The sequence below is a fragment of the Neopelma chrysocephalum genome, unplaced genomic scaffold, assembly GCF_003984885.1.
Source record: "Neopelma chrysocephalum unplaced genomic scaffold, ASM398488v2 Primary Assembly neopelma1_74, whole genome shotgun sequence".
Classification (NCBI taxonomy): domain Eukaryota; kingdom Metazoa; phylum Chordata; class Aves; order Passeriformes; family Pipridae; genus Neopelma; species Neopelma chrysocephalum.
Genome location: NW_020897735.1, coordinates 781,009 through 808,052, shown reverse-complemented (window position 1 = coordinate 808,052; position 27,044 = coordinate 781,009). Strand labels below are relative to the sequence as shown.

The window sequence follows — 27,044 nt, the reverse complement described above, 5'->3', positions numbered from 1 at the left end:
CCCTGCACACCTGGCACCCCACAACCCCAGCACCCCACACCCCAAGCCCCCTGACACCCCACACCCTCGGCATCCCACACCCCTGGCACCTCAGACCTGGAACCCCTGGCCCCCCACACCCCTGGCCCCCCACACCCCTGGCACCACAGTTTGAAACCAAAATTTTGCAAGAAAGACCCAACTGTTATCCCCAGGTCCTGCTTCCAAACGAGCCCAGTATCAGAACTGCCCAGAGCCTCCCAAAGGAGGGTCCTCCCGACCCCGGGAGCTGGAGCAGAGGCAGGGGACACAAAGGCACCCTGGGCCACAGGACAGTGCACCTGTGCCACCCACAAACCCACCCCACCTTCCCTGTTCTCCCACAGGGTATCACAAGTTGCTGCATCAAAGGAGAAATAAAGCAGCCAGGTGATGGACAGAGGGGTCAGTCACATTCCTCACACAGCACTTCTGAGCTCAGGAGGAAGAAAACCACACAAGGAGGGAGAGAGCAGCTCTGGGGAGGGAGCTCCACCTCTACTTAACTACCATGTTTGTTTGGGTTTTTTGGACACAGCTTCAGGAAACAGAAGTCTCTTGAGCATGACTTGGCACTGGGAGTGCTTAAGTATCAGGAATTGGGGGGAAAAAAGAAAAGGGAGGAGGTTTAGGCTGGGTATCAGGCTGATCTGAGTTACTCTGAGATTTGGAGTAATTCCTGCAGACAGATTCCTGCTTACAGGGACAGACAGGTTCTCTTCAGGCATGTTGTACCTGCTGGAATCAGTGAATTCCACTGTAAACTCCCACAAGTCATTCTTCTCCCATGCCCACTTTCCTGCACACTCCACCTGAGGCAGCAACAAAAGCAGCACTGGAATCAGGTGGAACAGCACAGACAGTGACCCAAGTGACCCAAGGACAGGCTTCTCAGCCTGCAGGAGAGAAGCTTCAGGGTGATCCAACTGCAGCCTGCCCGTGCCTGAAGGCAGCTACAAGAAACATGGAGAGAGGAGGGAGGGACAGGACAAGGGGCAATGGCTTCACACCAAAAGACAGTAAGTTTGGATTGGATATTGGGAAGAAATCCTTCCCTGGGAGGGTGGGGAGGCCCTGGCACAGGTTGCCCAGAGGAGCTGTGGCTGCCCCATCCCTGGAAGTGTCCAAGGCCAGGTTGGACGGGGCTTGGAGCAACCTGGGCTAGTGGGAGGTGTCCCTGCCCATGGCAGGGGTTGGAACTGGATGAGCTTTAAGGTCCCTTCCAACCCAGACTATTCTATGATTCTCTTTCTTCAAAACCAGAATTTCACTGCCCCTACACTCAAACCCCACTGTCACTGAGGAACATGCCAGTCTTGCTCTTTCTCACCTGCTCCAGGACTCATTCCAAGCTACTCCTTTGGAGAAAAGTGGGGACAAAAGGGGAGGGAATGATTCCATTTCTGGCCTTCTTTGTCAAAGCCTGTCTGAGAAGAGGCTGTTACTGCTGCTTGGGCTGTGACAGCAGTGGACATGTCTGACTAGTGCAGCATGTCTTACCATCTACCAGAAGAGTTAAAACCTCAAACAGGAAATGGTATCAGTGGAGCTTATCTCCTCTGACACCTCCTCTTGTTGAGCATCTTCTCAAAGACCCCCAAGAGCAGACCAAGGCCAAGGAAAGCCAGGATAAGCCTCAGGAGCCCACACCACCTGCTCAACCACACTGGGGTTCCACACTCACTGAGCAGTTCTTACAGCAGTTTAAAAACACAAGATGCCAAGCTTAAAAATACACATTTTCTTTTGGAAAAAACACTGTACAGTCAGATTTTAAGTGGCTCTACAAGAAGACACTCAGCTATCCTTAAGAAAAGTAAACCTTGCAATGCACTGCATACAGTTTTCTAGCCAGCATGAGTTGGGCAAACTGCAGTGTTTCCTGAAGGAGCTTCAGTGGCTTTTTTTTTGTTTCCACCCTGTGGGCAGAGACACTTAGAAGGCAGCAGAGAGCTTCACACTGGGTTAGTTGTTCTCCTGCAGACCCAGCTCAGCGTGAGGCTGGTGTGGGCACAGTGGGCAAGGGCAGCTCCATGGAGGGGGTCTCAGTCACCTCAGCTGGACTCGGCTTGCGGAGCTCCAGCTTCTCGGTGAGTTGGTTGTAAAGCTCCTTCACAGCTTCCCCACTCTGTAAAATGAGAATTGAGGGGGGAAAAACAAGAGTCACACTCCATTGTAGTCCCTACTACCCAGCACACCAAGTGTGCCATCACCCTGTAACAAACCAACCCAGAGAGAGGAAGGAAGCTACAAGGTAATTAATTAAAGCTCCAACTCGGTACACTCTGAGAGCAGAGCTCGTGGTCCATTAAACCACGTCTGGAAAGGCAGCTGCTTTCATCTGCAACCAGCTTTCCCCTTCTCATGCTCCCCCTCCTACCTGCTTGGTGGGTTCCAAAGCCTTTTGGAGAGACTCCAGTTTGGCTGGTGCCACTTTGTGATGCAGATGCAGCAGCAGCCTGAGCACGTGTCTGTGGACGTTCTCCTTTCTGCAGAACAAACACCACCTTGAGAGCCAGGAAGCTACAGCAACAGCACCAGAGTAATTCACACCCACACACACTGGCAGCTTTGTTAGAATTTTCCAAAAGGATTCGTGGAATTGCTCAACAGGAGTGGACCTGCAGCAACCATGAGGAGGGAGGGGGAGATTTTAAGCACAGACGTGGCAGCAGCTCATCTCTGTAGGACAGGCCACGTGCAGGAGGATGTTTATCCCTCCATGTCTGGAGGATGCAGCAGCAGCAGCCCCAACAGCAGCTCCAGCCACTTTTTGGGAAGCTTTGTGGAGGTCAGATCTGGTCTGCAGGCCACCAGCTAAACCACAGGGACTTACCAGCAGTAACAACAGATTTCTGTGTGCAGCTGATACTGCAAAGGGCTGGAGTTAACTCTGCATATTCAGAGCTACTGCAAAGCCTGAAGGATATTCTCCTTTGCAACTCCAATTTATGAATAATGAATTACAGTTCAGGTAATAAATTATAATCAGCACATTACAATTTTGCTGATAAAAAGTCACAAAATATAAGCCTTTCCCTAAAGAAAAACAGCATCAGAATAGTATTTCCACAGCATGTGAAGAATTTGCTGAACTATACTATGCTGCTCAAAGCAGTGAAACCTCTCTCAGGCATTCTGTAAACTGACTCCCTTCACTTCCCTCTGAGGGAAATCCTATTTACCTGGAGCAGGCAGTGAGGAAGAAGCCATCAAAGAGACTGGTGCAGAACTCCTCCAGTGCAAACTCATCCCCCAGCAGTGTGAGGTTCCCAGTGAGCAGGTGCAGGAAAATATCACTGAAGGCCAAGTCACTGAATGTCTCAACTAAACAACATGGAAAGCAAAGAGACAGAGGCTGATAAGGATGTGCCAACACCTCACCACAGAGCTGAGGCTCCTGTTGAAAATCTGGCAGTGAGATTTCACCATGGAATGGTTTAGGTGGGAAGGAACTTTAAAGATTATTCGGTTACAACCCCCCTGCCATGGGCAGGGACACCTTCCACTAGCCCAGGTTGCTCTAAGCCCCGTCCAACCTGGCCTTGGACACTTCCAGGGATGGGGCAGCCACAGCTTCTCTGGGCAACCTGTGCCAGGGCCTCCCCACTCTCACAGGGAAGGATTTCTTCCTAATACCTAATCCAAGCCTACTCTCTTTCAGTCATTTTTAATCATTTCCTTAGAAAACAGGTAGCCCAGGCAGGTGGCTTTGATCTTTCAGACATTAAAGATTAGGAGCAGGCTGCTTCAGAGCTCTCCTGCAACTTATCCCAGAGGAGTCAGTGAACAAGGTAATCCTAGGAAAAAATTTAAGACTGTTCAGTCCTATTTTGTTACAGGTTTCTCAGTACACAAAGCCAAGTCCCAGGAAATTCTGGTTACCTGCAATTACTCTGGGCAGCAGCAGAATTAAACCACCTGCTCTTTTATCTTGCAGATTCATTCCAAACAGTTCTCAACTAATTGTTAATAGAGCCTTTGATCTAAGGAACTGACCCTCAGCCCTAAACTCTCAGATAAGCAGAAAAGTGGCCTAATTGCAGACAAACCCAAACACTTCTGCAGGGACTCACAAATAAGTCAACCAAAGAGCCAAAGGCAGGACATGACATGACATCTTTGGCTCTGAAATCCCTTTCACTCCAGGTTTACTTGCCTCCTATACAGCTACAGGACAGAAGATGGGACAAAAACTTACCTAGTGCTGGCAGGAGCCTGAGGAAAGCATTCTTGTTCCTCTGTTTAGTGATGTGAAGGATGTAATACAGCCCAATCTCACAGGCTATTCTGTTCTCCTGCAGGAATCTGTTATGGCAGGAGCAAAGTTTCTTCATCAATAAAGCTTAAAAAGATTTTTAAATTTTTTTAAGAGGTTTAAAATACTGATAGAAATCAAGCAGGTACAGCAGTGGCTAACCCCAAACCCACTGACTGAGCAGATGGATCATCCCTATGTTCACTATCATGCTCCAAAAAAATCTACCATTCAGCAAATACTGTGCTGTCTCACAGCCAAACAGTTGGATTTGATTGTGGACATTTATAATGTATTCATGATAAAAGTGCTAATCAAACTGGGGTTCAGAAGAAGCCCAAATACTCAAAAATTATACAAAGTCCAGTACTGCTGTGTTTTAGTTTCCCCAAAGTCAAAAGATCAACACTGTCATAGAGGAGAGTACAACTCTTGGGATACAGGACTCCAGATTTTGGCAAACAGACAAGAATTGTGCTGGAAATTAGTGCGAGATGTGAATATAACAGAGCACACAGGGGTTTTAATTATCTTTCTGACATCCCTAGAGTGACAGGTTATCAACAGAGAACGAGTGTGGGTGCCAAAAATGCCAGCTTTATGATTTCCAATAGTGCTTCTCCAGAACCCAGCACGGGCACTCATCCAGCTGCACCCAAATATCACCCAAACACTGAGCATTCACTGCCTGGGAAGCTGCACAAGCAGCAATTTGAACAGAAATACCAAATACTTTCATATCCAGTCTGTCAAAGGAATGGTCATTACAAGAAATATTATTTTATGTCAATAAATTTTATCTGAGGAACCGTGGTGGAAACCTGTTCCGTTAAAGGAAAGGTTCAGCCTTGATTAATTAGGGCTAAATCTTATCCCCAGAAGTCTTGCCTTCAGCACATGGAGTACTTTTCCCTGTCAGGGCTGGCTGGTTCCCTGGTGCTTGGCTGTGGTAAGCAGAGCATGGGAACAGCTGGGGAGGCAGGATTACATACTTGGTGAAAGCTTCGGGAATGGTGCTGGGGTAGGGAATCGGCCCCTTCTCCTCCGAGGGCAGCTTCTGGTCCACAGTGAAGGTGTGGTCATCCACCACAAAGGACATCAGCAGGGGCAGGAACCTGGTGATCAACTCAGCTTCCTTGGAGGGATGGAAGAACAGAGGGAGAAGAACCATCATCAATCACTTCATGCCACCTAATGGTCCTGGAGTGCCTTAGCAAACAGCAAGGCAGCGTGAGGAGCCTCATCCTACACTGAGGAAAACAAGCTCTCAGACATCCAGTTCCTGTCAAAACTCTTGATTAATTCACTTCCATGTGTTCCATGGTAATCAGGAAAATTTTACTTCACCTCACCTACAGGAATATTCCTGCTCAAATCCTTTCTTTGGACAATTACACAGCACTTCTTCTGAGAGATCCTTCCCAAAGCTGCTGCAGGCACTGCGTGTTAAGGATGAAACCAAACTGCTTTTATCAACAATTATAATAATAATAATAATGGCCCATCTTCGCGAACGAAGATTTGGGGAAAGGTCTTTTACCTTTCCAGCCTGCGCAATGGATTTTTTAGGTGAGACACAGCCTGCGCTGAACTGAGCCCACCCTTTAATCCTAAGGTTCATCTGCCGGGGCCAAGCAAGCTTGGACAATGGCAGTGAGGTCCTCAGGACGTAGGTTTGTTTAGAGTGTCCTTCTCATAGATGGATGGCCACACAGGGCTAACGACCTCCATCAGGCCAGGAGACCGGGATTTGAACCCGTGGTCGCAGCAGTGAAAGTCCTGCATGCTAACCACTAGGCCACCAGGGGTCTCATCAACAATTATATACCCCCAGCATAGTCCAGGCTTATTTGTGGTAACAAACACAAATCAAACAGATTTGCAATACAGAGATTCCCTTTGGAAAGAAACTGTGAACATTTTTCCCTAGAGGTTCATGAGAGAACACAAATCACAATGTTACCCTTGGAATATTGGTCACTCACTGCCACAGTCCCAGTGTTGAAGCACACCCTCCCTCTGGTAAATTTAAACATGCAAGCAGCCAGGAATAGACATATTTTGGAGAGTTCAACTGTCCCCCTCAGTAGACATTTGCTGCTTTATAGCTCAGAACAGAAACAGCAAATTTCTCTTGAGAAACAGCCCTGCTGTGCAACACCATGGTTGGCCTTCCTGCCCTCAGCTGAACTGCACCAGGGCTTCCTGTAACACTGGGAAAGTATTTCCAAAGCATGGAAAGTGCTAAATGTGGCACTACACAAAGCTGCTGCAACAGAGAGCTGGAAGGGAGAAGCATTTCTCATGGTCATGTTTCAGACCATCCTTGGAAATCCTGCTTTCCTCATGCAAGATGTGTCCTACAATGAGAGAGCAGTGAGCAACCAGTGCAGTATTTAACAGGGGTACAGTCTGATTTTAGAAGAGTAAGGGTCAGGGACTCATGGAAATCAAAAAGCAGGAAAAGGAAGCTCACAGCAAGTCCACTGGAGCTGCTGCTCTGGGACCACTGACGTGTTTTTCCCAAGAAAGCTCTGACGAGAGGTTTGCACAGTGAATGTTAAATCAGGGACACAATAAATAGCAAACAAATCTAAACTTGTTCAATTAAATATGTTAAATTCTAAAGATCAAAATGGCTCACCATTTTTGGTTCCTTGAAGACTTGACTGTCAATCATGTCCCAGGCCCCCTGTCCCAAAGACAGCATCCTCAGGAGCAGCAGCAGGTCTGGGCTTTCCTCCAATTTTAAAGGGAGAAGAAAAACAGCTATTTTGATCTTCCACATGAGATACTGATTTCAAAGCTCTTCTGGATTAGCAGCTTTATTAAAGACTGCTAGAGGTGTTCAGTTCTCCAATTTAATTGAAACCCGATTCCTCAAACAGGAATCACATCACAGACACACCTGAGGGCTTGTGGGGTTTTGTAACTTTTATAAAGCAGCAGGAAGTTTGCAGCTACCTGATCACAACATGGTTTTTAAACGTGTCCAGCCCAATTAGTGCACTGAAATGTAATATGTGACAGGACAAATCAAGCAGAAAAAAGGAGAAAGGGTGTGTAAGAATGACAATGGGTTTTTTGTTTATACTGTGCCCTTAAACCAAAACAAATTTCAGTCTTCAACTGTCATGAGGAAGTTATTCCATCCAACAATAACACTTAAGAACTCAGAGATAAAACCAGCAAGTGCCTCACACTGTTCAGACACCTGTAAGGGTGCCCTCCTTTAACATTTCAGCACCTCCTGCAGACACTATTCCAGGAACTGTGTTGTATCTCAGCAAACAGAGCAGAACACAGCTAACTAAACCCTGGCATTTACTGTGGCAGGGGAAAGGCTGCTGCTCTCAGACAAACCGATGGAAGGACAAAGCAGGCAGGCACATTTTCTGGATATGGTTCTGTATTTGCCCAGCTGTCAGGATAGAATGAGCCATGCAAAAGATTCATTGCCAGTTTGGAGAGTCCCAAAATCATAGAAACATAGAATATGCTGAGCTGGAAGGGACCCACCAGGATCATCCAGTCCAACTCCTGGCCCTGCACAGACACCCCAACAATCCCAGTCTGTCCCTCAGAGCGTTGTCCAAACCCTCCTGGAGCTCTGGCAGCCTTGGGGCTGTGCCCACTGCCCTGGGGAGCCTGGTCAGTGCCCAACCACCCTCTGGGGGAAGAACCTTTTCCTGAGATCCAACCTGACCCTGCCCTGACACAGCTCCAGCCGTTCCCTGGGTGCTGTCCCTGGTCACACAGAGATCAGAGCTGCCCCTCGGGCAGAGCTGCAGACCCCAGTGAGGTCTGACCTCAGTCTCTTCTTCTCCAGCTGAACAAGCAAAGTGCCTTCAGCCACTCCTCAGACTCTTCCCCTCCAGGCCCTTCACCATCTCCACGTCCCTCCTTTGGACACTCTCCAACAGCTTTAGATCTTTCTTATATTGTGGTAGCCAAAATTGCCCCCAGGACTCGAGGTGAGGCTGCCCCAGAGCAGAGCAGGACAATCCCCTCCCCTGCCCATCTTCAAACAGTGCCCCTGCAGAGCTCTACAGCAGGGCTACAAATGGACAGGAACCACCTTTCCCTTGTTCCAATTCACACATGCACCTGGGACCTTAGTCACACTTCTCCTGCAGTGCCAGCCCTTCCCTCAGGGATGCCAATCCACTAGGACCATAGCTCAGATCAGGTACACAAGCTGCAACACTTACCCTGGGTAAGGTGTCCTGCCCAACCAGGTCTTGCAGGTGCCTTATGGTGCTCAAGGCCAGGGTGTTGATGGCAAAGGGATCACACAAGATCATTGATAAGTCCCTGAGGAGAAGTAAAAACCAAACACTTGTCATACATAACAAACAACTGCACAGCTGCTTGTGCACCTGTGTCCACCTGGTGAACCTTCTCCTGCCTCATAAAAAACACCATGAAGGGTATTTCTTTGACCTGTAAGAGCAACATTAACCAAAAATAATGACTAAAAAGTCCTCTGCACTGAGATCCAGCAGGAGTTCTCCCACAGCCAGTTACCAGGCCACAGGGGAGACAACTGAAGCAGTGCAAGCTGTGTGCTTGGCTCTGCCATGAACAGGAATGCTCATGGATGTCTGGGATGTGACTGGAGCTGCTGGAGGTTTGCTGGCTCTAGGGAAGAACTAACACCTACGACCCCTGCCAGATGTTGTGACTGCCAGGAACCCATTTCAGTTCCTCAATAAACAGCCCCAGAGCCTCACCCCAACACTTGTTCTTGTCCTTTCTTCACTCCATCCAGAAACCCTTGCAATTCCCGGGCTCTCTTGTTGTCCACAAACTTCTCCCGAATACAGGCGTCCAGGCACCAGGTGAACTGTCACAAAATGCAGAGAGGTCCATGAACCTCAGCCACTCCTTAAACCAGCAATAACACACATGATGTCCGAGAAAACAGGCTCAGAGTGACCTCCAAACACCTGGAATTAAGTCACTTTAATAGTGGGACCAAGCTGGTCACAAACACAGGGGAAGTCAGAGATGCCAACAGCCCAAGAGGAGGCCAGAGATGCCCAGGTGAGTTGACCTGGTGTCACTTTCTCCCCTCCCAGGAAAGGCATTCCCTGGAAATTAAGGAACAGGCACTTATAAAATACACCACTGCCCAGCACACCTGTGGGTTTACACAAACAGGAGACTGAGAAAGAAACAGCATCACTTAGAAATAAAAATTCAGGCTATTTTGGCCATTGCAATATCACTCTCACCCCCTAAGTAGGGAATATTGACAGTGGAGCTTCTGCTTTAGAGCTGTATTAGTGAAATCCAATATTAAGGGCTTTTTTCCCTTTCAGAAACCAACCTATATTTCCCCTCAACATTTCAACTGTCAAAAAATCACAGCTTGCTGAATTTTCTGAAATGCTTTCAGCTACTGTCCTTGCAGCATCACTGCATTTAGCAGTGGCAAAATGAAGTGGCTGAAAAACGACTTGAACAAGAATTGCCCTTGTCTCTGCAGTCACTGTCTGTGCACTGATTTGGGGACTCTTGATCAGAACACATTGGTAAGCATGCAGGAATATTTATCCTCACTCTAGGACATCATCTCTGAGCATAACACACATCAAACTTAGCAACTACTCCAGAAAAAAACCCTTGTTCCAGGTCAGAGTGAAGCTAACTAAGGACAACGGGCCAGTAACATGACCCTGGTGTGACATTAACAAGTCTGTCACCTCCCAATATTTCAATAGTTGCATGTTTTCTTATAATTCAAGATCCAAAGTATGTAGAATTTCACACACAGATTGCTGGCAGATGGAGTATATCACACCAGCCACAACTGGGAGGGAAGCAAGCTTGGATTAAGAACCTGTGGCTAGCTGATGGTTTTTGTTATTTTTGCAGCACCTACATAGATTAGGTGTCAGGTTAGACATTGCTTTTAACACTGCATAAGTGCCCTAAATTTGAATGATTCATGGGTTATGAAATGAAAGCAAACTGCTGGTTCACCAAGATGAAATTTTCACCTGAAGTTCCAAGGGATATAAGACGACATTTGGGTTCCAGACTTGAACTCCCTTCACAGGGGAAGTTCAGGACTCATGTTCTCTGGGCTGAAGTCCTGCAGGGCAGCACGAGTGGGGAAAACAGAAAACTCTCCAGCAACCCTCCCCTGTGTCCCACATGATTAGTACCTTATGACAGGGGTCAACAGTGCAGATCTCACTGATCTCCAGGTCATGCAGGGACATGAGCAGCTCTGCCCTCAGGGTGCAGTAATGGACATTCCTCGTGCGCAGGAACAGCGTCCTCAGGAACTGCAGCACCATGTCATAGAGCTTCACGTTCTTCCCAATCATCTGGGTCAGCTTCTGAACCACCTACAGTGGGAAAAACGTGCACTCAGTACCAGGAGGTGCTCTTACTTCACACACACACAAAATGCAAATTAATTTTATTACATGATTTATTGAAACATCCACAGTGACATCAGTTCCTGCAAAGGAACTATTCAAGCCAGCATTTCCAAGAGCATTTGTTCAAGGTACGTTCACCAAACCTTTCACAGCCATAATGTGTCTTTACCTAAATCCACAAGCTTCTTTCTTTTATCCTCCTGATTCTCCCTGCAGGGGGAGTGTACAAGTGGATGTGTGGTGCTGAGTTACACCACAACTCTGCAGTGTAAACCTGGAGTAAATTGCACCAGAGCATTTACACTACATGGTTTTGAAAGCAAAACAGGCCCAAACCAACCCCCATGTAACAAACATACTGCCCTCTCTGAAATTATAGCTTTACACTGCCTTATAATTAATTCCATTCCAAGAGCAACTTTTCTGGATGCCAGATTAACTACGGCTTTCTATTAAAAAAAAAAAGTAAAGCAAATTTTATTCGGCTATAAAAGTGGTCCCAAGAAAAGAAATTTAACATATTAACATATTCAAACTGATGTGATAGAGATGCTCAGCCTTCCAAACACCTGAGGTGTATTAAAGCCAGACTGGACAATACAGAAAAAAACTTCAGCCCTCCTATGTCTTTTTAAAAGTGCATAAACAGCTTAGAACATTCATAAATTATTTCACAGCACTGAGTGACTATTAAAATAATTCCTGCTCCTTTCACCAAGATATGTAGGAGAAAATAGCCTGCTATTTCTAGCAAAGACTTTGTCAAGCTACAAGACCTGAGGAGCAAAGCTGGGTGGGGGAACAGACCCTGTTCTGTGATGAGGGTGACTGAACGCTGATGGATTCCACTCAAGCATCTTGTGAGAGTTCCTTTGTCCTCACCTCTCCTTGACGCCTTGTTTTGGGAGAAGGACTGAAGAAGTTCTGCAGGAAGGAGATGTCATTGCTGAAGAGGATGTTCTCTTTCTCCAGGATGTATTGCTTGAGCAGGGGGGACACCTCGTCCCCAAACAGGGCCTGGTTGTCCTGCCAGATCTGCCGCTTCACCTCCACGGCACAGGCCTTGTACAGGTCCTTGTCAGCCATCACCAGCTTCAGCTTCTTCTCAGGGACCTGCAGTGGACACAGCAGTTACACAGGGCAGCCCCTCAGCTGCCCAGCTGACCACAGGAGACACTTAAATCACGGAATCACAGAACATCCTGAGCTGGAAGGGACCCACAAGGACCATCCAGTCCAACTCCTGGCCCTGCACAGACACCCCAACAATCCCACCCTGTCCCTCAGAGCATTGTCCAAACTCTCCTGGAGCTCTGGCAGCCTTGGTGCTGTGCCCACTGCCCTGGGGAGCCTGGTCAGTGCCCAACCACCCTCTGGGGGAAGAACCTTTTCCCAAGATCTAACCTGACCCTGCCCTGGCACAGCTCCAGCCATTCCCTGGGCCTTGTCACTGCTCACAGAGCAGAGATGGAGCTGCCCCTCGGGAGGAGCTGCAGACCCTGATGAGCTCTGACCTCAGTCTCCTCTTCTCCAGCTGAACAAGCCAAGTGCCCTCAGCTTCTCCTCAGACCCTTCCCCTCCAGGCCCTTCACCATCTCCACGTCCCTCCTTTGGACATTCTCCAACAGCTTTAGATCTTTCTTGTATTGTGGTGCCCAAACTGCCCCCAGGACTCGAGGTGAGGCTGCCCCAGAGCAGAGCAGGACAATCCCCTCCCTCAACTGATCATCCCCTCAGGCAGTTTGGGCATTCACACCCAGCAGTACCACAGGCTCAGCTCTTGCCTCCTCCTGAAGACACTTCTTCAACAGCCAAATCACACACCAAGCTTTTCCTTATTTATTTCAAAGAAGAAAAAGATTTCCTTTAAATCTGCAGTGTTGAGAATTGGGGATGGTGTTTCCAAACTCAGTGACTTACTAAAATTCCAGTAGCAGTTTTGAATCCATTACCTTAAGTGCAATATGATGCTTTTAATAAGGACACTCCTAGAGACTTTTGTCTCACAGATCTGAATCTCACTCCTGTCTACTTCTAGCTTCATTCTTCAAGACTTAGCTTCCACTTGTCAAAGATTTCTAAATCAGCTGTGTAAAAATTCACTTATCGGTGAACTTGACTATTTTTAGGAAGCTGCATGGATTGAGGAAAACAGGGAAATAGCCTCATCTGATTATAAAAACGTAAAATGCCTTTTGAATTAGCCCACTAAGTTGGCAGCAGATACAAGAATGAATTAAATCTTCAGTCAGTGCCTAACACTGAACAACACACCTGCAAAGGTGTGCAGAGGGAGCACAGCTGGAGGAGCCACACCAGAGACATCACAGCACAGTGCAGGTCCTACCTTGGGCAAGTGCTTCATGACACACATGACCACGGGCTGGATGGAGGGCATCTTGACCAGGGAAAAGCTCTTCTCCAGGAGATCTTCCAGCTTCTTGTATCTGAAAACACGGGAGAGCACGAGACTAAGCACCATGGAGCAGTAAAGGGACAGAGTGGCTCATCTCAGAGAACTTGATTCCCGAGGTATCAAACTCTCCCCTGCAGAAGTCACCACAGTATTTTCCCACAGAATTCCCAGGTAACCAAGACTGCCGACCAACCTCTCCTCGACCTTCCCCTCCAAGGCGATGGCAGAGACCCTCTCCAGCAGCTTCTCCCGCAGCTCATCGAACACCGACTGGTGGAACTCGAGGCGGGGGGTGCCGTGCAGGTCCAGGAAGGGCAGCGCGTACTGCAGCGAGGGCAGCAGCACCCCGTTCTCTGTCTGAGAGAGCAACCGAGCGGGGCTGAGAACGGTGCTGGACAACAAAGCAAAAGAGCGAAAAGCCCGGACGGCGCTGGGGGTTCCCCCCTCCCTCCACACACAGCCCGGCCCCTCACGGCACCTGGAACTGCTCGATGGCCTTGAGCGGCTCCGTGCAGTTCGTGAGGGTCTCCTTGAGGTCCTCGCCGTTGGCCACCCCCAGCTCCTGCAGCCCCGCGTACATCTCGGCCTGGCCGGGCCCGCGGGGCCGCTCTCGCTCCCGATCCTAATTCCGATCCCGATCCCGGTCCCAGATCCCGGCCCCGGGGCCGCCTCAGTTCCGCGCGGTCCGTCCCCCGCCCGTCCCCCCCCGCCGCCCGCGGGCCCCGCGCCGCCGCGCGAAGGTTCCGCCGCGCGAAGGTTCCGCCGCCCCTCCCGCGGGGGCTCCCCGCGACCCCCGCGGGCTCCGACCGGGGCCACCGCGCCCCGGGCACCGCCGGGCAGGGCGGGCAGGGCTCAGGGAGCGTTCGAACAGCGCTCTCAGGCACACAGAAACACAGAATCACAGCCTGGGTCATGTTGAAGGGACCACAGTGTGTCATCTGGTGGCATCTCCCTGCTCCAGCAGGGCCATCCCAGAGTTAGATGGGATGACCATCCCATGGCACAGGATTGTGTCCAGAGGGCTCTGGAATAACCCCAGTGAGGAGACTCCACACCCCCTCTGGTCTCTGTTCAGTGCTGGATCACTGCCCAGCAAAGAAGTTCTTCCTCATGTTCAGGTGGAGCTTTCTGGGCATCAGTTTGTGCTGTTGCCTCTCGTCCCATTGCTGGGCCCCCCCGAGCAGAGCCTCGTCCATCTTTGCCCCCTCCCTGCAGGCACTGACAGGCATGGATGAGGTTCCCTCTCAGTCTTCTCTTCCCGAGGCTGAACAGCCCCAGCTCCCTCAGCCTTTCCTGCTCCCAGAGATGCTCCATCCTTTCAGTGTCTCCTCAGCCTCCACTGGACCCGCTCCAGGAGTTCTCATATGATGGGATTGTTGGGGTATCCTGTGCAGGGCCAGGAGTTGGACTCGATGGTCCTTCCAACTCAGGAGATTCCATGATTCCATGGTTCTGTGCTCTGGCCAACATCATTAAGAGGGCAGCAAGGCTGGGATTCCTGGGGGTGTCTGAGGCTTCCCTCTTGTCTGATCCTGGGCAGACAGTGATGGAAAGAGGAAACACCACTAAAAATAGAGAAGTGGCCTTCCCCCATTCATGGTTTAGCCTTCAAGGCCTGTACTTTCAGGATAGCTGCTAAAGAGTGGGGGGGAGGGGGGAAATCTCCCTATTTGTCCTTTGTGCAATCTGCTGCTGCATCAGCCTAAACCAACACAGAAACCCCTCTGGGGTCTGCCCAGCAGCCAGTATAACTGTCCAGGAACAAACCACAGTGATTTAGAGCCCCTCAGACCATTTGAAGGTTGGGCTGCTGCTCACAGACCCCTGTGATCCCTGATATCCAGGTGAGAGAAGGGATGCACTCCACTGTTCCCAGGCAGGAGCTGCTGCAGTGCCCTGAGGTCCCTCATGTCCCTCTCCATGTCCCCACACGGCTGGAGGGGCTGCTCTCCTGGTGGGGGATTCCTGCAGGAGCAAAGCAGGACTGGTCTGACCACGGCAGGACCTGGAATCTCCTCAGTAGCTGCTGGATATCCTGAGGTGCTGATGATATATCGTGATATTGGTATAAATGCCATGACCACGTGGACACGAGCGCTCAGGCACAGCGCAAACAGCTGCAGTTTTCTGCAGAAATTCTGGTTTCGAGGATGTTTCTTTGTGGCATCAGGCAGGAGAAAGCAGGCATGTGTTTCATAAAGTCTGGGTGTTGGTTATTTTCCACAGGGAGCTGTCAGGGAGGGGGGGTTCAGGCACCCCAGAAGGCTCACACTGACCTTCTGGGGGCAAAAGAGCTGAGCAGCCCCCGTTGTCTCCTACACACAGCAAGGACCAAACCAGCCAGAGTTTCCTGGGGGTGGAAACCCAGAAGTGCAGATGTTTTTATGCCACCTGAAAGCGAACAAGGGCGCAGGCACAGTCTGAAGGGACTGGGCAGTGCGTCCTCTGCCCCAGCCCCATGCACACGTGCCTGAGGGGAAGCTCCCCAGCTCCGCCCTGGAGCACTCAGATATAAATTAAACCCAGTGACAAGGAGTTTCCCCGCTTCTAATTTGGGCAGCCAGCACTGCCAGGCGTGGAATACCAAACAGATGAGTTTTGCCTGCTTTCTGCTTGTTACCCAGCCGAGTTAACCCCACATTTGTGTTTACCTCAGCCCCGCCGCCTGGGGCGGTTTCGAGGTTCCAGCGGTGCCTTTGCAAAGCTGGGGCGGGCACGGAGACCTCCTGTTATTTATGGAGAGGAGGGATGGAAGGGAGAGCTGCCTGACACATCGCAGCCTGGCCCACGCGTCCCTGTGGTCCCTGTGGCTTTGGGGCTGGGCTGAAGTCAGAGCCTGGCCCCGGCCCCGCCTTTCTCCTCTCTTTAAAGGTTGCTAAAGCAGCCGGTGTCAGTTTGCTGCTCCACTGCTTCCCCTTTGGGCTCCTTGAGGAAGGAGAAGGCGCTTCATGTCTTGGCGTGAGCTCCTTCCCCCCTGGCTGGTGATCGTGGCGGGACTGACGGGCATCGTGCTGCTCTGTGTCTCCACCAAAGATGTGCCCGTGGCCCCTCTCAGGACCAAGGTAAGGGCAGTTAAACTGGGCTGTTGTGTTGCTTTGGACATTCATTTTATTACTGAGCCGTTTACAAACTGAGGGGTGGACTAGAACCAGACTGCCAGGGCAGGTTGGCATCCTTCAACTTGCTGTAGCTTTTTGAACCAAAACCAAACCAACTCCTTTGGTTGGTCTGGGAATACAGGCAGGATATGGTCCATGGATATCCAGAGATGCTCACGGCAGGCTGAGGGGAGGCAGCTCATGTCTGGAGCTCTCCCAGAGCAGCAAGGGACCAGTGGTGTCAGTGGAGGGAAAGAGGTCAGTCCCTCTTGAAAGTCAGTAGGAATTTGGCTCTGAGCTGCTGCTTCTGTCTCTAAAAACAAATTGTCTTGCATGCCTTTGGTCCTATCTTGATTTTAACTGAAGAGCCAACCTGCTCTACACAGCAGGGCCAGGTCTGAGGGGGGGTTAATGCCCATCCACTCTGCCTCTTGAACACCCACTGCTGAGGTCCAGTGGCACACTATGGTTTAACCCAACAGAAGTAGGTTATCCTGCATGTTTAGAGATAGTACCCCTCCTCCATCCTCCTCTCAGAAACAAAATTAGACTAAAAACCCCCTCATTGCTCCGCTTTCTGTCCTTCCCTGGTGCTGAGCTGGGCAGGGGTGTGGTGATCCCTCCCTTCCTCCCTGGCGCTCCCACAGCACCCTCTCATTATGTGAAGGAGGAAAAAATAGTCCAGGTTTCTCCACCAATACCATTTGTTCCTTCCTCCTGTGCGGCAGCAGCCGACACATCCCTGCCAGGAATCGGAGCTGTCACTGGTGTGGGAGGTGCCAGCAGGCTCGGGCAGGGAGCTCCAGCCTCCTCCCGCATTTCTGCTCCAGCTCAGCCCCACCAGCCCCTGCCCTGGGTGTCTGGTGCAGCTGGAGCTCCCAGGAGAGCAGCAGGCAGCAGCTCTGCCTCCCTCTGAAACCCTTCTGGTGCTGTTAACATCAACCTCTGAGGAGGTTTCTCCTCCCACTCAGTCACAGCTCCAACTATTTGTGTGCAAGATGCAGCTCAGACCAGCACCACCACATATCTCATGAGTTTCCTTCCAGGCTGTGTGGGAGATGCCCCAGATTGGGGTCATGTAATAGGGGGAGAGCAGGAGACCCTGGACCAGCACTGGGGCTGTTTGGACTGTGGGGACATCCAGGGCAGCTGTGCAGGGACTCCAGTGGCCTCCACTTCCTCACCTTCGTGTCCTAGGAACAGCTCAGTGAGGCTCAATCAGCAGCAAACAGCAGCCACTGGGGTGCAAAGAGGCAGAGATGCCTCAGCCCCACAGCTGGGCAGCAGCAGAGCTGTCGGGGGACAAGGGGTTGAGAAAGCTCGTGGTCACTGCTCTGCTTGTTCTGCCAAGACATTGTCTCTGTCTCTGTGGGGCTGCCACCCCTCACAGTGCCTGTGCTGGTTGGTCCCAGAGTGCTGCAGCTCCCACAGCTCTGCACACACTGCGGCAAACCCAGCCCATGTCACACCATCACTGCACTGGGGCGTAAAAGAGACACGGGAGCCTCGAGTTCCTCAGGAGAAACAAGCCACAGCCCTCCAATTCCTGCACAAAAGCCTTAGCAAACCAATCAGCAGCAGTTTGAGCACCGGATTCAGTGGAGAACCTGTATGGTGCCATCTCCCACTGCTTTAGGACCTGTTTTTCCTGAGCTCCAGGTGGCTGAGCTCTCGGTGGAAGCCCTCTGCCTGGTTTCAGGAACAGCTCCAGAGGAGGCCTGATGTGTTTCTGGGCGTTTCTCTACTCCTGCTGTTCCTCATGTATATTCAGGAATGCAGATGGTTCCCTGCAAATCCTCATCATCTCCTGGCTTCACACTCTCCTTGAATGTAAAAAGTGAACTCAAATTCTGCAGTACAGGCCCAGGGGTCACCCTGAGTACCCACATAAAGCTGAGTAACCCTACAATAACAAAGCAGCATGCATTCAGTGGTGTTTACCTGGAATGTTTTGGGGGTTTTCCAGTATGGCATCGTTCTGGATGCTGGCCCGTCCCGCACCATCCTCTTCATCTACCAGTGGACAGCCACCAAGGCAAACAAGACCGGGGTGATCCGGGGATGCAGTTCCTGCCCTGTGCAAGGTGAGGTGCCCAGTTCCTGCTCCTATGGTCTGTGGGACTGGCATGGGATGGATGGATGGGAACCCAAAGACCTGTGTTGGACCGGGGCCACAAATTCCTTGGCTCCTTCATCACCCAGCTGTGCACGGAAATAGTGAAGCACAGGTTTATTTTCAGCCTGGCTCTTCTCCACTGGGCAGGTTTAGCCACACACAGCTGGGCATCAGGCACTTGGCAGGAGCAGGTGACAGGATTTTGGGGCTGCTGCAGGCAGGGAAGCACACAGAGAGGTTGGGGCTCATCCCAATGTCCACATGGATCAGTGGCAGAGCCAAGGCAAGGCAGTGAACAGCAATGGACACAAATCTGGCTGCAGGGTGACTCCTGGGACCTTCTGCCCCCTCCTGACTGTGCCCTGGGCAGTAAGTGGTGTAGCCCCAGGACAAGAGAGGTGCAAAGGCTCCAACCCCCTATGCGGGGTTTGACAGCACAAGCAGGAGTTCAGCCTGCCTTTAGGTGTCACATTTCAGAGAATATTGGGGTTTTCCTCACCAGTTTGAATCAGTTTGACCCTGCCAATGCCAGCTGAAAGGGTTCCATGCATTAATGCTTGTGGTTTTCCTTCCCTATCTCTCAATCTTGCTTTGATGTCAAAGCCCGATTATAGCGGGATGCTGGGAAGGACTGAACCCTCAGTGTGCTGTGGGAGGGCAGCAAGCAGCACAAACCACCCACAGAGGGTGCAGTAAGGGCTCCCTGAAACCCTGTGTGTATCCCTTGACTGCTGCCATGTTCATGGCTGGGCTAAAAGCAGCAGCTGTAGCTCTGGGAGGCAGTTTATCCTCAGCAGCAGCAACCAGAGGCCCAGGCAGGGCTCTTGCCCGGGTGTGAGGAGTCCTGTGTGCATGGCAGCACAGTCACAGCCTTGCATGAGCTGTAGGAAAGCTGCAGCTCGGCCCTACACGGGACCCAAGGGAGCAAAGCACATGGTGAGGAGTCACAGCCAGGAGGATGAGAATGGGGAAGTGAGGATCTTCCTGAATAGCAGTTCAAAAAAACAGTATTTAAGGCCCCATTGACTTGCTGGAAAAATGAGTCAAGGCTGGCACACAGCACCTCTGCACAGCACCAGCTTCCTCTGGAGCAGGGGTGCCTTGCAGGCAGGGGCTCAGGAGCCACCTCTGCCATCACAAGGGGAAGTGGCTGGAGGGGAAAGGTGACACATCAGCCTCAGCTCTGTCTCTGTGACAGTGTGTCCTTTCGCTTATTTTTATAGCAGCTAAAGCCACATTTCTTCCTCTGTGGGCTGAGAAAGCCTCAGCTGTTGCAGCAGTCATGTGGATATCTCAGCAGCAGAGCTGAGGTTCTGTCAGTGCAGTTTGGGATTTATATGCACATGTTTTGCTCCCAGTACCATATTTTAGCAGGGTGGATACCTGGAGGAGCTCCTTCATTCCACCTGTGACAGGTCCTGCCTTTAACCATGCCCTAGGACAGCAATCAGTCTCTGGGGTAACAGTTCTCACAGTTCTCCCATAACTTTCCCTAAAATTTCATTCTGTCCTCTGGTTCTCAGGTCTGGGAGTCTCCAGCTACTCAGATTCTCCTCAGAAAGTAGGGAAGAGCTTGGAGCCATGTTTGAACTGGGCCCAGAAGGAGATCCCAGCAGAGCAGCACAGCCAAACCCCGCTGTACGTGGGAGCCACCACCAGCACGAGGCAGCTGAAGTGAGTGAATGTTGCAAACCCACACCCAGAGAGCAGCACACGGATCATTCTGTGCATGCCCCTCACCCTGTCTGCTCTGCAGTGTGTCCCACCCTGATCTGCTGGTCAGCTAAACCTCCTTCAGGCCCAGATGTCCTCGAGAGGAATATCATGGCTGTGGTTCCATCCTGTCCCCCCAGCAGCCATGAGATCACAGTGCTGCCACTGCTGCCAGTCTGTGCTGTATTTCCTTCCCAATTACAGTTTCACAATTACTGCTTGGAAAAACATCTGTCAGTCTGGAAGCTCAAGTGTTTTCAGCTTATGTGACAACACACATGGACTTGCAGGGGTGCTCCTTGTCAAAAAATTGGGAATGGCAGCAGGAAGATCCATCTTCTCATACACACGCTTTTGTGGAAACTTCCGAGTCCCCTCATTACCAGGACTTTTTCTCCTTTTAGACACTGGGGAAAAGTAAGGTCTGGAGGGGACCAGGTCAGTGGGGTGAGGCCAGAGGATTTCCTTGGTGACAGAGGGTACTGAAGTCCTAAATTATTGAACGGGGCCACGACTGCTCCAATCATCCCTGTGCTGCTCTTGCCCTCAGTGCCATGCAAGGGGAGGGGGAAGCAGCACAGGAGTGGGATTGTTGTTGTGTCTCTGTGCCACTGCCCAAAGTGGGGTGCACAGCAGGAGCCCTGCAGGGTCCTGTAACAACAAATATGCCCTTTTTTTGTCTTCTTTGTAGCCTCACCCATCCCACCCGCTCTGATGATCTCCTTGCACCCCTGATTGTGGCCCTGAAGTCATCCCCCTTCAGCTTTCGGGGGGCACAGGTCCTGTCCAGCTCAGATGAGGAAGCATTCAACTGGGTTGCTGTGAACTATGTCCTGGAGAACTTCTTCAAGGTAAAGGACGATTCTTCCTGGGGCTGAGCAAATCCTACTAACAGACAGCTACAGAGATGTGGAGGGATTGGTAAAACCCTGTAGTTTAAGCAGTGGTTAAGCACAAATTCCACTGCCTTTCACAGGAGGCAGGTTGGATCAAATGCCAGCCTCATGTGAGTTGAGTGGGGAGGCCCTGGCCCAGGTTGCCCAGAGAAGCTGTGGCTGCCCCATCCCTGGAAGTGTCCAAGGCCAAGTTGGATGGGGCTTGGAGCAACCTGGGCTGGTGGATGGTGTCCCTGCTCATTGCAGGGGTTGGAAGGAGATGAGCTCTAAGATCCCTTCTAACCCAAACCATTCTGTGATTCTGTGGTTATAACTAGTTTGAAGGACCAAACCTCTCCTATAGCCTTTCATGAACACACCCATGCAGTTGCCCTGACACACATGAGGCTTTTCTGGACAACATTCAGGATGCTCACGTCAGTGACTGCAGGAGATGAAACCACAGGGTTCTTCTGACAGGAGGATCACTTTAGCATCAAGGCAGCACTTGAAGCCCATATCTGCCCACTTGGAAACATCCCTGCCATTCCCTCTCTCCCCTGCTCCTGCCTGCTGAGACCACTGCCTTGAGCAGCCCCCCCAGGCTGGTGCCCCCCATGGGCAAACATGTCTCTGTGCAGGTGGCAGTGCCTGTACAATGAGTCCTCTGTTCCTTCCAAAGCCATCCATGTGTCCTGTGGGCAGAAAAAGAGTTGGGCTGTGCTGCACCACCCAGCTGCTTTGTCCCTCTGTGCACTGTTTGCACCTGACTGTGACCCAGATGAAGAATTCTCAAGGATTGACCTCTCTGGTTCTTTTTGGTCAGTACGACTGGCGAGGGCAGCTGGTGCCCTCTGGGAAGGGGATGGCAGGAGTCCTGTCCGTGGGAGGAACCTCAACACGGCTCACTTCCCAGCTGGAAGAGGAGAACCAGGTCCCACAGGAGGGAGTGAGGCTGCAGCTGTATGGGCAGATGCACAGAGTGTACACTCATCAGTGCCCCTGCCACGGCACCGACCAGCTCCACAGGAGGCTGCTCTCCCTGCTCATCCAGGTGAGTTCTGCCACAGGACATGAGCAAAGTCCCCAGAGACCACATCACTAAATCACAGCTGCACAAGGTGTAGCTTCTAATGGGCAAAATGCCCTTAGTGGAGGCCATTTGCACATGTCTAAAGAGAGCCCAGTGCATTTGTAAAATGTACCCTCTATGCCCAAATCAATGCCCTCCAAGCAGACACACAGGCACCCATTCCAGAGTTTCCCACTTGCAGGCTCTACTTGGCCTCCTACTTAATACACACAAGCACAAAATTGCTCTCCAGAGATGCCAACATCCTTTTCAGGGTGACAAGAGGTCAAGGCTTCCCTTGCCTTCTATGAACTGCTCCTCCATCCTGGAGTGGGAACCAACCAACCCAGGAACCAACTGGGACCTTTCATTTGGGGTAATCCCTTTGCTGGCTTTAACCCTGAAGCATCTTTAACAGGGCAATATTTCATTTTGAAAACATGCAGGTGTTTTGGTTCTTCCAAACTTTATTTCATTTGGGGAATGGTGGGAGGGGGATAGGATCTGATACAAACTCAGGAACCACTTTAGTCTTCATAAGAACCTAATTTTTCAGAAATTAACTACTTCCTGCCATTGCCTCTCTTCAAACCCTACCTGCCCTTTTTTGAGACCTGAATGTCCCTCATGGAGACCAACTTCACCACGGTTACATCGGGGAATTTCTAGAGATAAGAAACACTGGTTCTTGAGGGGTTGAGCCCTTGGAAGGCAGATCTGAACAGCCTCTTTCTTGCCACTAGAAAGAGTACAGGATGCATTTCTGGTCTAGGGGAGGGCAGGCAGGGCTGGGACTCCTCAGCCCCCCCCAGCAGGTCCAGCCCCTGTGGCTGCCCCGGCCCCAGCAGGAGCTGTGAGAGGGCTGCAGCAGCCTGGGCCTTGTGGTTCACTCAATGACATAAGATTTGGCCACCCTTTCACAGCCTCCTGCTCCTCTTCAACACTGTGGTGGCCAGAGGAAATCTGTCCTGCGCTGTGGTAACATTCTGGCTGCCTGTGTGAAGCCCTGGGATGCCATGTCATCTCTTGCTGTCCTTGTTTTATTCTGCCTCCAGGAGCAGAGAAGTGCTAAAACTGTGTCTAATCCCTGCTGGCCCCTCTCCTACTCGCGGGAAGTGCAGTGGCAGTCAGTGCATGCTGGGCCTTGTGCTGTCAGTGGTGACGCATGGGACACCCCTGGCCCCAAGGAGGTCTTCAACATCACGGGCTCCAGCAGCCCCACTGCCTGCATGAGACTTGTGCAAAGGCTGCTCAACTCCTCCTCTTCCTGCAGCTTCTCCAAGCATTCCCTCGGCAGTGTTCTCCAGCCCCTCCGGACCAGGTTTCTGGTGAGTTCTCATTTACACTGGGGTAGACAGCTGGCACAGAGAATCCATGCAATGGGACCTGTTTGACCATTAATAAATACAGTGGGAACAGCCACACTGGGGCACTCCTGCCCTCTCCCCCTCATTGACACACAGCTGTTCTACATGGACCCCTGGCTTCCCACCAGTGACTGTGGTGGAGCTCCTGAGACCAACTTTGGGGCTCCACAGAGCCAGCAGGGATAGGAGAGCCAGGAGCTGTGTGCTAAGCAGGTCTTCCCACACCAAGTCCGTGGTAAAGCTGAAGATCCTCTGCCACTCCCTCAGCAAACATCAGGGCACGCTGCACCACCAGCATGTTTCTATCTGAGAACCTGGATCTAGTGTCCAAAGGCATTGGATTGTTGAGCCAAGAGCAGCTCAAGATCCTGGGACAAACTAAGTGCTTTTCAGAGAAGGTAATTCCGGGAATTTCCCCAGCTCCCTGTTCCTGAGTCTCCCATGGACATGGTGCTGAGGAGCACAGGGATCTGGTGAGGCTACACCTGGAATACTGGGTTCAGTTTTGGGCCTCTCACTACAAGACAGACAACAGATATTGAGGGGCTGGAGCGTGTGCAGGGAAGGGAATGGAGCTGGGGAAGGGTCTGGAGCACCAGGAGCAGCTGAGGGAGCTGGGGGAGGAGGTCAGGCTCAGGGAACAAGGGACAGGATGAGAGGAAACAGCCTCAGGCTGTGCCAGGGAAAGATTTAGGTTGGATATTAGGAAACATTTCTTCACCAAAAGGGTGGTCAGGCACTGAAACAGGCTGCCCAGGGCAGTGCTGGAGTCTCCATCCCTGGAGGGATTTAAAAGACATGTAGATGTGGCACTTGGGGACATGGGTTACTGGTGGCCTTGGCAGCGCTGGGGGAATGGTTGGACTTGATTTCACACATCTTCTCCAATCTAAATGATTTTATGATTCTGTGACTAGTCTACTTATCCATACAGGGCCAGGAAGGCTTCTGCATGTGGAACAGACCTGTTTCCATCCCAGACAGTAACAGATCTTATCTTTCTTGCACACATCCGAGGCCCTGACACCACCACAACAGCACACACAGGGCACCCTGGCACTGCACTGCCCCTCCATTTCCTGTGGGCACAGAGTGCAGTGCAGGGACACAGAGCACAGTCCCACCTGATGGTTATTTCTGCTGCTGTTGTAGGTGATTTCTGAGGCCATGGACTTCATGAGAGAAACTGTTCCCTCTCCTGACTTGGGCCAGGCTGTCAAGAGGCTGTGTGGGATGTCCCTCGAAGAGGTAACTGTGGAATAACCTTGTGTGCAGGGAGAGTGGGAAGCAAGAAACAGCCTGTTGTAAAAGCCAACAGGGTTCAGACTTACAGAGCTGTAACTTATAGACTCCCTCAGGAAAAAACTTGGATTTGCCTGATTTTTGGGTTTGGGGTTTGGGTTTTCTGGGGGGGGTTTAGTTTTTTGGGTTTTGGATTTTTCGTTGTTTTTTGGTTTTTTTTTTACTTTGAGGAAACAGGCTCCACTTATTTTCCTTCCTCCCAAATTCCAGCTGCTGCTGGTAACACCTGGACTTAATTAAATGAAAAGCCACAAACACCTTTTACTGTATTTTAAGGAGTAAACAGAAAGGCTGTCGACTCTCTCCTGTACATCACTTGGTCTTCCTGTTATCCTCCTCTCCTTAAGTCTCCACTCACACTCCAGGGATGTTCCCATTTCACCTGGGCTCAAGGAGAACAAGGGGGAATTTGCCAGTTCTTTCCCTCAGCTGGTGGTTTTGAGGTCACCCCCATTTGCACTGACACTGACTGAGCACCCACAGTAACATCCGAATGAGATAATTCCTACAGGGTTTGCTAATAAGGCAGCAAAGCCCATAAGCAGTTCCCAAAATCATTCTCTTGTGGATGGAGGAAAGGCTGTTCCTGCTGAGAGAAAGGCTGCAGCATTAGCTCAGTCTAATTAAAGAGCAGGGAATCACACCAAGCAACCCACCAGCAAGGCCAGTGGGAGACCTGGCTGCCAGTCCTGCTGCTCTTGGATCTGCCTGGCTTAATATGATGGGAACAAAGGCACTGAGAGATGACACTGCTTCCCAGATCACAGCCTAGTGGGTGCTGGAAATGGTTTTTTCAGTCTGCACAGGACACAAACCCCTCCTCCAGTCCCAGAGCAGGAAAGGAGAGGTTATAGCTGGCCTGAAATTCACCTATTGAATACTTCTTTAATTTTTTTCCCCATCCTTTTTTTTTTTTTGGAAATGGCACCAGCTGGTTAGGGAGTCCCAAGCAAGCCAGGATACACTTGCTGAGTACTGTGCTGTGTCTGCCTTCATCTTCCATCTCAGTACAAAGGGGTACACGCTCGACGTTGACCGGCCTGCTTGGACTGCGTTCCAGAAGGTCAGTCACCAGTTACCAGGGAGGGCTGGTTCCAGTACAACCAGCCTGGCCTCACACTCACAAGCCCTGACCAGCTGGGCTTCTCCAGCAGGATGGTTTTGCAAAGTGGATTCACGGTTGTGATAAAGAGGAAAACCGGTGTCAGAGAGCTAGAGGTGACACTTGTCCCCACTGAAAAACAGACCTTACCTGGAGCAACGCTGCCTTTAGGAGTCTGGGACAGGGACAGGGAAGGAAGTGCAGCTTGATCTCCACTTAATGCTGAAGGCAAACTGCTGATAAAATTTCTTGAGCCAAAAGATGCTGCCCTACCTCTTTGTAACCACCTTTTTACTAGTGAGGGTTTATAAATGCCTTATAATCACAGAATCCCAGACTGGTTTGGGTTGGAAGGAACCTTAAAGCTCATCTAGTTCCACCCCCTGCCATGGGCAGGGACACCTTGCACTATCCCAGGTTGCTCCAAGCCCCATCCAACCTGGCCTTGGACACTTCCAGGGATGGGGCAGCCACAGCTTCTCTGGACAACCTGTGCCAGGGCCTCACCACCCTCACAGGGAACAATTTCTTCCTAATATCTAATAATCTAACCTAATATCTAATAAGGTCTGAAATTGTTTCAGGATTTGGAGCCCCTATGGAGAGGGGGATTTGATTCAGGTCCTGCCCCTACGCAAAGGAAAAGAAATTCTTTTCCCAGACCTCTTCCCAACTCCCCCCAAAGCCATGGAGGGCTGCAGTTCAGTCAGCCACGTGGTGACCATCAGAGAAAGGGAAGGTAAAGAGGCAGGACCAGGGAGCCCAGCCTGGAAAGCCAGATACAAGCAACTTACGACAAAGGTCTGAGAGAGAACTGCTCACAATGCAGACCTGAGATCCACCTGGGAAAACCAGTCAGGGAGCAGGAACAGCACACACCTACAGCACAGCTCAGGAAAGAGGTGGCTGCCCAGGCCAGAGCTTAAATGAAGCTCCTGTGCCCATGGGCAGAGGTGTGGGTGGAAGTGCCAGGTGAGGCTGGTTGGGGCCAGTAAGGCCCATTGGTGCACTGAGAGTGGGAGAGCTCTTCACTCCAAGCCCAGTCCTTGGACCAGTCTCAGATAAGGCATACGAGGCCTTTGGCCCGTGCACAAAAACACAGCTGGGGTCAAGACTGTCTCCTTCTCTTCTGACATCTCCTCCTTTTTATTTCAATAGATGGGTGACAGATCATCTGGTTGGACTCTTGGGTACCTGCTGAGCCTGACCAACACCATCCCCCAGGACAGCCCAAGCATCCTCAAGGGGATTGAACCAGGGGTGTGGTCGCTGCTCCTGATCCTCTTCGTGGTGCTGCTCACTGGCTCGTTCA

General features: G+C 51.0%; 2 protein-coding genes across 2 annotated transcripts; one reads left to right on the top strand and one right to left on the bottom strand.

Annotated features, from left to right (window-relative positions):
* Window positions 1-1,739: 1,739 nt before the first annotated feature.
* On the bottom strand, window positions 1,740-13,695 carry NELFB (negative elongation factor complex member B). Its single transcript, XM_027687680.1, has 13 exons — window positions 13,566-13,695; window positions 13,281-13,444; window positions 13,019-13,118; window positions 11,554-11,784; window positions 10,450-10,635; window positions 9,010-9,122; window positions 8,488-8,590; window positions 6,921-7,016; window positions 5,269-5,411; window positions 4,220-4,326; window positions 3,204-3,345; window positions 2,399-2,507; window positions 1,740-2,146 (listed from the first exon to the last, which is right to left on the bottom strand). The coding sequence occupies exons 1-13, from the start codon at window positions 13,665-13,667 to the stop codon at window positions 2,009-2,011; spliced, it is 1,734 nt and encodes a 577-aa protein (XP_027543481.1). The 5' UTR covers window positions 13,668-13,695; the 3' UTR covers window positions 1,740-2,008.
* Window positions 13,696-15,683: 1,988 nt separating this feature from the next.
* LOC113969724 (ectonucleoside triphosphate diphosphohydrolase 2-like) lies at window positions 15,684-26,991 on the top strand. Its single transcript, XM_027687829.1, has 9 exons — window positions 15,684-16,149; window positions 18,152-18,269; window positions 19,825-19,975; window positions 20,706-20,865; window positions 21,716-21,943; window positions 23,017-23,289; window positions 24,481-24,576; window positions 25,562-25,693; window positions 26,888-26,991. The coding sequence occupies exons 1-9, from the start codon at window positions 16,036-16,038 to the stop codon at window positions 26,888-26,890; spliced, it is 1,275 nt and encodes a 424-aa protein (XP_027543630.1). The 5' UTR covers window positions 15,684-16,035; the 3' UTR covers window positions 26,891-26,991.
* Window positions 26,992-27,044: the final 53 nt, after the last annotated feature.